The sequence below is a fragment of the Acanthisitta chloris genome, unplaced genomic scaffold (genome assembly GCF_000695815.1).
Source record: "Acanthisitta chloris isolate BGI_N310 unplaced genomic scaffold, ASM69581v1 scaffold6637, whole genome shotgun sequence".
Lineage (NCBI taxonomy): Eukaryota > Metazoa > Chordata > Aves > Passeriformes > Acanthisittidae > Acanthisitta > Acanthisitta chloris.
In genome coordinates this window covers 165,850-175,252 of record NW_008680848.1, presented here as the reverse complement: position 1 = coordinate 175,252, position 9,403 = coordinate 165,850, and the positions used below count along the sequence as shown (strand labels likewise).

General features: G+C 35.7%; 1 protein-coding gene across 1 annotated transcript in view; it reads left to right on the top strand.

Moving 5' to 3' along the window:
- Positions 1 to 595: 595 nt before the first annotated feature.
- The window catches only part of CCDC141 (coiled-coil domain containing 141), a gene marked incomplete at its 5' end in the record, with an annotated part of 48,492 nt that continues 39,684 nt past the window's right edge, over positions 596 to 9,403 (top strand). The window contains 4 exons of the mRNA XM_009077880.1: positions 596 to 787; positions 1,923 to 2,031; positions 4,754 to 5,007; positions 9,186 to 9,305. Coding sequence (XP_009076128.1) covers positions 596 to 787; positions 1,923 to 2,031; positions 4,754 to 5,007; positions 9,186 to 9,305 — 675 coding nt within the window. The remainder of the gene's footprint in view (positions 788 to 1,922; positions 2,032 to 4,753; positions 5,008 to 9,185; positions 9,306 to 9,403) is intronic.

The window sequence follows — 9,403 nt, the reverse complement described above, 5'->3', positions numbered from 1 at the left end:
AGAGAATGAAACACAATAGAATTATTTTTTTACAATAGAGAATTATTATTTGGTGGCCAGCTTGAGCAGTGCAGCAAGCTGAACTTGAAAGATTGCATAAATTGGGTGCTTTTGGGAGAATACGTGCATGTGTTCAAGCTACTCTTGTCTGGACTGTGTTGTAGTCATCAAAGACCTAAAAGTAAATTACCTTACAAGCCTCTAAAGCTTGTAATGTCCAGTAATGTCATATGTTGGCATATGAAAGAAGATTCAAAATATCTGCATTGCCACCACTTCCACATAGAAACACATCTGAGATGTAAACACATCCGAGACTAAAAATTAGAGAAAAAATTATAAACTCTCTTAACATTTGTTTTTAGATTAATTTTATAAAAATATTGCCTCTTAAATGCAGATGAAATTCAGGAGCTTGCTAAGAAACATGCAAGAATAGCTATCAGTAGGAATTGGAAATAAAGCTGGAGTAAGAGACTTGTGGCTAGTTTATCAGACTCACTGAAAAAGTATTCTGACACCAGTATTAGCACAGTGTTTTGGACTTCGTTTATAGATTTCTTATGTTTTGAGATTTTGTTTTTTTTCTTCTCAGGCTTTGGAAGACCAGGTATGGGACCTGCTGCATGAAGCAGACAAAGTTGCAGAAGAGAACAAAGACAAGAGTCAGGTCTATGATGCCATGGCAGACACTCTTGGGGATGCATGGGATGCCCTCATCATTATGTTAGAGAAACGACAGACTCTTCTGGAACTTACTTCTGTGTTCTTTGAAAATGCTCTGGAGGTTTGTATTTAAATCAAATTAGTCTTAATGTGAAGCCTCCCTCATCTTACTTGCTTACTCTTGTGCACTGTCATTTTACTCTGTTATATATTTTCCATTGTATTCCTATATGTTGAAGCAATTAAAACAAAAATCTCCAGCTTCATCCTTCCTTTTCCATCTTCTCCATAGTACAGGATGAAGCTGAGCAAAAAACTCATGTAGACTTTAAGAAATATATTAGTTGTGATATCTCCAAAATTTGTACTTGACAGAAGATGTGAAAATGAAAAATAGAACTGAACCAAAACCTAAAATATGTAATTCAGTGACTATGGACATTCTGCAGAATATCTTTCACTCTTTGTGACTAAAATTATTTAGTATTGAAAGAATTAAATTCTCAGGTGCCTTCACTAATGCTTACTGAAGATTGGCCACTGAAGGTTTTACACCAATGTATCTGTATAACAGTTGTAATTATGTGAAGTAAACCCTAGTCTAACTTGCCACTCTTTTTCCTGAGTCTTTCATGTACAGATGGACACAAAACTACAACTGTATGATCCCTGTTTACCCATCTCTCTGTATCTCTTATCCTAATTCACTAATACACACAGGGAGCTAAAGCAGAGAGGGATTCTATGCCCTGCAGGTATGTGCCCACACTGTGTAGCCTCACATTCAATTGTCCCCACATCCTGAAGCTTTGAAGAGTTTAATAATTCTCCCTGATAATTTTGTTTCTACAATAGCCCAGTGCCACCTATAATTTACAGAAGCAACCACTGTACTTCTGTCCTAAGAACTTCACGATTGATAGTTATTAATTATTGTGTCCTGGCAATGTGTATTATACAAAAAAAATTAGTACAGAACTGGCATAAGGCTTTGTAGGAAAGATGATTCACAAAGTGACAAAGTGTAATTACAGATTATGTCAACTGAAATTTGGTTTACTTCAATTATCAGTATCTCAAAAAAACCCAGAAGGTACATAGGGGTCACAAAGCATCCATATCTAGCAGCAACTAAAAACGCCTTTTTTCAAGCATTTACAAATTATCATGAACTTTCCCAGTAATACAGAGATTGTGATGCAGTTGCACAAAAGATTATACTGTGCTTCATCCTATCCTTTGTTTTCTTAATGCAGTTTGCTGTTAAAATTGACCAAGTTGAAGACTTCCTGAAAAATGCTCAAGAGTTTGACAATATTGACTCTTTGAGAGAACTTCTTCTGCAACAAGAACATCATACAAGAGGTACAAACAGTATTCCACTCCTGATAGCATGTGACTGTGCACTGACTCCTTGAAGGATGATTTTACTGTATCTGTGCATATTAAAAAAAATTAAATATTAGAACAAATATTAAAATGTTCTATTTGGAAAAATACCACGGTGAAATAACTCTTAAGCAGACTTCCTGAAACATATGAAACTCCTGATTTCAAGCTAGCTCTCTTATACTGCTATCTTCATTGCTGCAGAGCAGCCAGTGGTAAGCTTGTATTTTGATTTCAAGACAGTCCAGGTCAGGTGAGCTGCTAAGAAACCTAAATGACTTTTAGTGTTGATTGGCAAGCAAATCCTAAAAACATACTTCTGTTCCATGGGAAAGTTCATCAAAGTCATCAGAGCTACAAAGGAATTTCCATTAGAAAATTTCCAATCAGCTCCAGTAACAATTCTGTGCAAAGTTCTACAGTTTCTTGGGAATGGCTAAGGGTAAAGTTTTTACCATGTTTTTATTTTTTTGCCCAGGGATGGGGTTTAAAGCGGTTTTGATGAAGTGAGGGTGGTAACTATGAGATAGAGGGGGCAGGTAGCCAGCTTCAGAATCTTTTGGCCTACAGTAGTTCCCTGTGATTCCCATTTTGCTTCTGCCTTTGAGGAGTGGGGCTGTGCTTTCACTTCTCCATTGAAGTGTCTGATGTGTTCCAAGAGGTTCTGCAGCTAGACCTATAACACTCTTGGAAAAAATGGTGCTCTCTTCCCTTCCACAATTTTCCTGCACGTATGTTTGCCCATAAAAATTCTTCCATATGAATTCTTTTTGTTTTTTCGAGCTTTCATGTGAAGCACCTTCTACCATATTCTGGTGCTCTTAATTCAAAAAGGGAAAAAATATTTTTGGAACAAATCTCGTTATGTGGCTGCTTCAGACACCATATGGTTCTGTATTTTGCATAAGACTTAAGACTCCATCTTTGTAATTTTAATAAAATTTTGTTATATGATTACTAACAGTTGGCAGAATATCAATGATACTTTATTAGTCACTAGTGGAGCACTAGCTTAAATATTTTTAGCTACCTTGAGCACCAGGTATTCTTCTCAGGAGACTGAATAGACACTTGAACTCAGATAACTCTAATAGAGGTTTTGGATCTTCCAAATTGATCTTCATGGGAGCAAAGTGCACACTGTATAGCAATTTAAACCTGAAGTATCTGGCAGTAATTTACTGCTGAAAAGAGGGTCTATAACTGTAAGAATCAGATGAAATGGTTTGCCAGAGGGACACTGCTTTGATGGGGATAAGCCTTTCCTCAGATGAAGGAAAGTGGTTGCAACTGATTGACTTCTTATTCTATCTTAACCACATCAAATTTTGAAAACTGATATTGAGCTATTTGATAAAAACCAGTGTTTGTATTGCTTTCTGCAAGAAGGATACTATCTACCCACTCCAAAGTAAAGTGGCTGAAAATACAATCCTTACAAAGTATTGGCGCTGTGAGTATGTGATGAGTAATTTATCACAAATGATTATCACTTCAGGGAAAAAAAGTTGTGAAACAAATGCATTTCAAATCAGAATAAAAAAAGGTGGAAATGTATGAACTGTCCCTGTTTATCCTTTTCTATGTGTATTACATTTTGGATGGACTGAAATGAAGCATTTCTGATTAAAGCTACCTTTCTGGAAGGCAAGAAGTAAAATGGACAGGCATGTTGCAGTGAGCTGATAGAAATTACTTTCTCTTGAGATCCCTTGGTGACTGGAGAAGTGGAGGTATCCTACTTTGCTTCATCCCTAGGTATTCTTCACTAAAGGTGAAGTTTTAGGGTGCTTTGCCTTGAATTACCAGTATGTGTACTCAGCTGGGAAGATGAATGTTTCAGGGGGTTGCTTCACTAGCAGATCCTTGCAAACATTCCTTTCTTATACTTTTCTTCCTGTCTGCCTTGCCTCTATGTTGGCTTGGCCTCTATATTGCCAAGCTTCTGTATTGGCTTGCCTCCCATTCTACCTCATTCCATGCTTAAAAAATTTCCCTTTTCACATGAAAGACTTATAAATACTGATCATAGTCTATTAAATAAATTTTGTAGTATGTGACTTCAATGAGATGAACGGGCACATCAGTAGTAGCAGGTCATTAAAGTGTTCTAGTCCACTGAATTTTAACCCTGAATGTGTATAGGTAAAGATTATAGAAAGAAGGTAAGAGTTTCTGATACTCATGGTTTATTTGAGACAGCTCCCAGGTAAGATAACTTTTTTTTCAACTCCTGTGAGTGATAAAAATTTAAACTTAGCTTGCATCACTAATGATAAACTACAGAGGCTACTGGCCCTCTCGGAAAGCAGGGTAGGAAGTTCTACTTCAGCTTACCTGAGCATTGGGAAACCATCAAAAATAACTCAGTTTTGAGAAAACAATAGTACTTCTGGGTTTTGTCTCAGTGACTCTCAGTACACCATCATATCTTTATATATATGTACCATTATAGGTACATATATGTATAGGCAAATACCATTATACCTTTGTATGTTTATATAATAGCTGTCCAAATTGAAATATCCATAGTATATATACGTTCTAAAGTAAGCATTTATATTCATGGATTGCATGAAAATACATTGTGCTTGAGTATGTAAATAGAGTTTGAAAAATACTCTAATATTTGAAATATGCTACATAATAAATCACAAAACACATTGGGTTTTTTCCTTGTGAAATTCTATTCTTACAGAACTTTTGGAAAAGTCATTTGCACTTTTAAACAAAAGCCATGAGCTAACTGAATTCATAGAAGAATTCAAATGTGAGGGGCCAAATGCAAATCCGGAGCTGATTCAGGGAGCCCACAGCAGCTGCTTGAAAATTGACAATCTCCTTGAAATGCTCCAAGACAGGAGGCGGCAACTGGACAGATTTCTTAAGCATCAGCGCCAAGGACTGGAGCAGGTTCTGCAGATTTGTTTGTGGCACCAACAAGAGAACCAGGTAAGACATACAATATTAAGGGAAGTCACAGCAGGAAGACAAAACCCACCTAGCAACAGACAGAAAAGGAGTTTGAATATATTTATTAGGCCAATATCTCTCAGCTGCTTCTGTTTGATGAGATCCTAACTTTTTAATGTTTGACTTTTTAACTACAACTTTCTCATAATGTATTTTAATATAACTGTAACATCTTCAAAAGCAGTATTTCCATTGTGTGGATTCCTCCTGTAAGTTATCAAATGTGGTGCTTCAAACCAAATTAGATTCCCTTCAAATTGAATTCCCAGCACAAACAAACCTCTAGCCATATGAGTGATAACAGTAACTGGCAATAGCAATTACAACTTTTGCAGGCTGTTTCTGGACTAGTCAGTTAAAGAGAAGAAGAAGTATGATTAGTTACTTGGTCTGCCTGAAAGCAGAGGAGTATTTTATTCTTGAAGTTGAATCGAAATTCTTTAGGGTACTATAGTGATTGCAGGTTTTCCACACCTGCAACCTGTTTCTCTCTTGTTCCACCCAGCTTAGATCCCACCACTTAGTGAATTTCTCAAATACAATTTTTTTTGTACCTTCCTTTCAGAGTTTAGGTACATATAATTCTTTCTCTTCCTCTTTCCAGTCCTACAGCTCTTTTTCCTTTTCATTCCTCCTTTCCTAGCATTCAGATCAGATAATTTTCTCTCTTTTGTACTTCACATGACCAGAGTAACTTCAGCAATGTAAGAGTCCTCTAATTTCTGTAGAGTAACACTACATACCTTCACCAGCTTGACTAAAAAAAGACACAGAGTCCTGTTCCAACTCTTTGGACATTAGTTGTGCTAAGAAGGAGGAACCTATGCAAATTTAACTATCAAAATCTAACAAGACTAAAGATGATATATTTTCCATGTTTTGAAAAAACAAATTCAAATGGTTTTTAATATCATACTTATCAGAATATACCTGTTTAGTCTCTGCATTACAGTCAAACCTGGTGTAATGTATGAACTGTACATTTATGGACAATTAATATCCATCCATCATAGACAAATAATATATTCCCATGTAAATGCAAACACTGGAAAATAAACTTTCAGAGACTTTATGTAAAATTTTTCTCTCTGGCCTCCAACACATTATGGATATATTCCTGAGTGATAACAGAAATTAAACTCTCAAAGCCTTTCAGCACATTTGGTATTTAATATTCCAATCTCTTCATGTGGACTGAATTCTTCTTGATGTCTAATGGTGCTACACATGCCAGAACAGCATATTGAACTCCCACTACATTAATGGGAGTTAGGGGATACAGAGAAAGCAGAGTACTGGGGACACACTCTACTGTGTATGATACAAGAGTGGATTTTTACTCTTTGCATTGTATATATACATACTCTTTAGTTTTGGTAGGCACAATTGTGTAATGCAGGAGGCTGCATAATCTGTGCATTGCTCTTTTAAATGAAAAAGCAAGCTCCCAATAAAGATCCCTTATTACCTAGATATGAAACACCAAAGATGCATCACCTCCCTTTGTTCTCTAATTGGAATATGGTGATCTGATAGTCATGACTGTAACACGTAACATGTTTCTTTTTCAGAACTTTCAATATGTGAAAGTATTTATTTTACATCTAGAGAAGGGCATCTGACCTTCCTTTAAGGAAGTGTTAGCATCATATTTTCTGATAGTCTCTTTCATGAATGAAAATCAAAGGCGGATTGGTCCATTTTGTGCATAATTAGTTATCTTTTTAAGAAGATTTATAAAAGTAATTTTTCATAATCTGTCCAGTCATGCATATATGAGACAATTAAAGTTATTGATGGTATTTGGTCATATCAAGGGCAGAGAAAAGACCTGAATAAAACTCAGGGGACAGGTGAGTACACCCACATTTGCTATCTAGGCAGGTTTATGGGAAACAAACTATCTTGATCTAAGTGAGAGTTACCTTTCTGATTAAATTTTCATAAAGGTAGTTTAACTGACATTTCAAAAAAATCAAGCAGTGTAACTCAGACTTTGACCCCGTGTTAAAAAAGCCCCACACCCTGAAACTAAATGAGTTTCTGACATCCTTTCAAAGTCTCTTCATTGTTGGTAGGTCAGAATCCTTCCTGGCTCTGAAGAATAGGGCTGGGTAGGAGGAAAGTGTTTTAGTTTCTGTCTTTGTTTCTCTCCAATTGGCAGAAAATTAATTTTCCCCAAGTTAAGTCTGTTTCACCTGTGATAGTACCTGGTAAGTGATCTCCCTCTCTTTAGTTCACTCAATGCATGGGCTTTTCCTTCCTCCCCCTGTTCTGTCAAGGAGGAGAAGTGAGTTTAGCAGCCACACAAGTCCAACCCACAAGCTCAGCTGTGCTGTTGGCTTGGTGTTCTCCTCCCCACCCTTCTCCAGTTACTTATTGAAAAACTTCCTGCTGCTTCTGAATTGGCAGTGGGAAATTCAGGAAGGCAATGAAAGGCTGTAAACATTGAAGTCACCTGGACCATAATCAATGCAAAATGAGCAGTTTAGCAACCTGAGAAAAATGTTGAAGAGCCTTTTATTTCTGACACAGATTATTAATTTCAAACAGAGCAGATAATTGTTGTAACACAGTGATACAATCTGGTTCTTGGAAAACAGGACTGATTTTAGATTTCAGCCAGTCAAGGAAAAACACTTTTTCAAATATCTATATTAACCTTGTCTCCTTTCCCATCTCTTCACCAAAATCACTGAAAGTAGGATTCCATGGGTTTCTTGCTTAAAAACAATTAAGTATTCCCAGCTGTTGCTTAAGAGCTAAACTAGCACAACTGAAATCACTCTAAGGTATTAGCTGTAGTGGTAGCCAACTGATTAAACTCACTGTAATGGAAAGGAATATTGCCAAGTGGTAAAGGGGTGAACACATTGCTATAACAGGGTTAAAGAATGACTTTTTTCCTCTACTTAACATTACAGAAATACTGATTTGTTTTGCTAAGCAGATACATGATAAAAAAGAACAGTTCTAATTTGTAGAGGAATTTTTAATTCCCTTTTAGCAGAGGTTTTTATTGTCCACTCGTTCGTTGTATTTTGGTGAACCCATAGTAAATGTTCTGTGAAAGCGTACTTCTGGGTAAAATGTTTCAATCAGTGAGTACACATCTGGAGGATATACTCAAGAAATGAAGGCTTGGGAGTAAAATAATTTGTTTACTTTTCTAGCTGTGTTGAACTTCTGAGATAGCGTGACCAGTTTTTTTATTCGTAACTGAAAATGATTGCAGCACATTTTAAAGGTTCTTTCATTTTTTAGAATTGCTTAAATTTATTAAAAACAGCTTCTTCATGATCAAATAAAGCAAAAAAATATTCTCTAGTGTGTTATTACAATCTGTAGTACCTAGAGTAAAAAAATTCTTAGTATGCTGCATATGATTAAAGTATAGTGGTGATTTTCCAGACTGAAAAGATTGGAGGAAGTCCCCTTGATGCCAGTAACTCATTCTGGCTACTATTTTAAAATGTGAAGCTTCACTCAGGAATTCTTGCCATGTGTTGTTTACAAAGAGAGTGAGAGGTACCTGCTGTGAATCAAGCAGATAGAAATGCAAGTAATTCTGTGCAGTTTAGAAGATACACTTGTATATTGCATATGTTTGCTGCATATACTCGCTGCAGTAAGTTTAGAAAGATGTAATAATTTTTTTATATTATTTATATTATCTCAATAGCTTAACTAGGTTTTTCAAGGCAGAGAGAGATATTTTCTATTAGCTCAAAAGTACTCAGATTTGTGGTCTCTTACTGACTGCAAAGAGATCTTTCTAAGTTACTGTGATTCAAAGGAGAGTGTACAATATCTTTATGGTGTTAAAACTATACATTTATTCTATGTGTGGGTATAGCTTGATTTTTCTTTTACTGTGTTAGTTTGTAATCTTGTCATAGTTGACGAATACCATTTTTGTCTATTTTGTCACATATATTCCAATGTGTTTGCTTTGGCATTAATTCTTTCCTTCTGCATTTATTAACATTCAAATAATACAAATGCAAGCATTTAAATAAAAGCATGAACATTGGGAATGAAAAATGAAAGGAATAAAAAAAAATTTTTTTGATGACACTGTCTTGTACATATTTTAACAGATAGACAATCACGTCTCAATTTTTTTGCTGACTGAGTTCTTTTAATTATTTAATTAGGTAACATCTTGGTATAAGGAAAACATCAGAGATTACTTTCAGAAGCAAAACTTAGGGTCATCTCTATTGGAAAATGAAGAGTTACTTCAAGAGCTTGAAGAAATGGAAGTCAGAGTGAAGGTAAGAAATACCATAAGTGGCTGGGGAAGCAATTCTAAAAATGAGTAGCAAAACGTGAACTTGGGCATTTAACAATCACACATAGGAGTAGATATTTT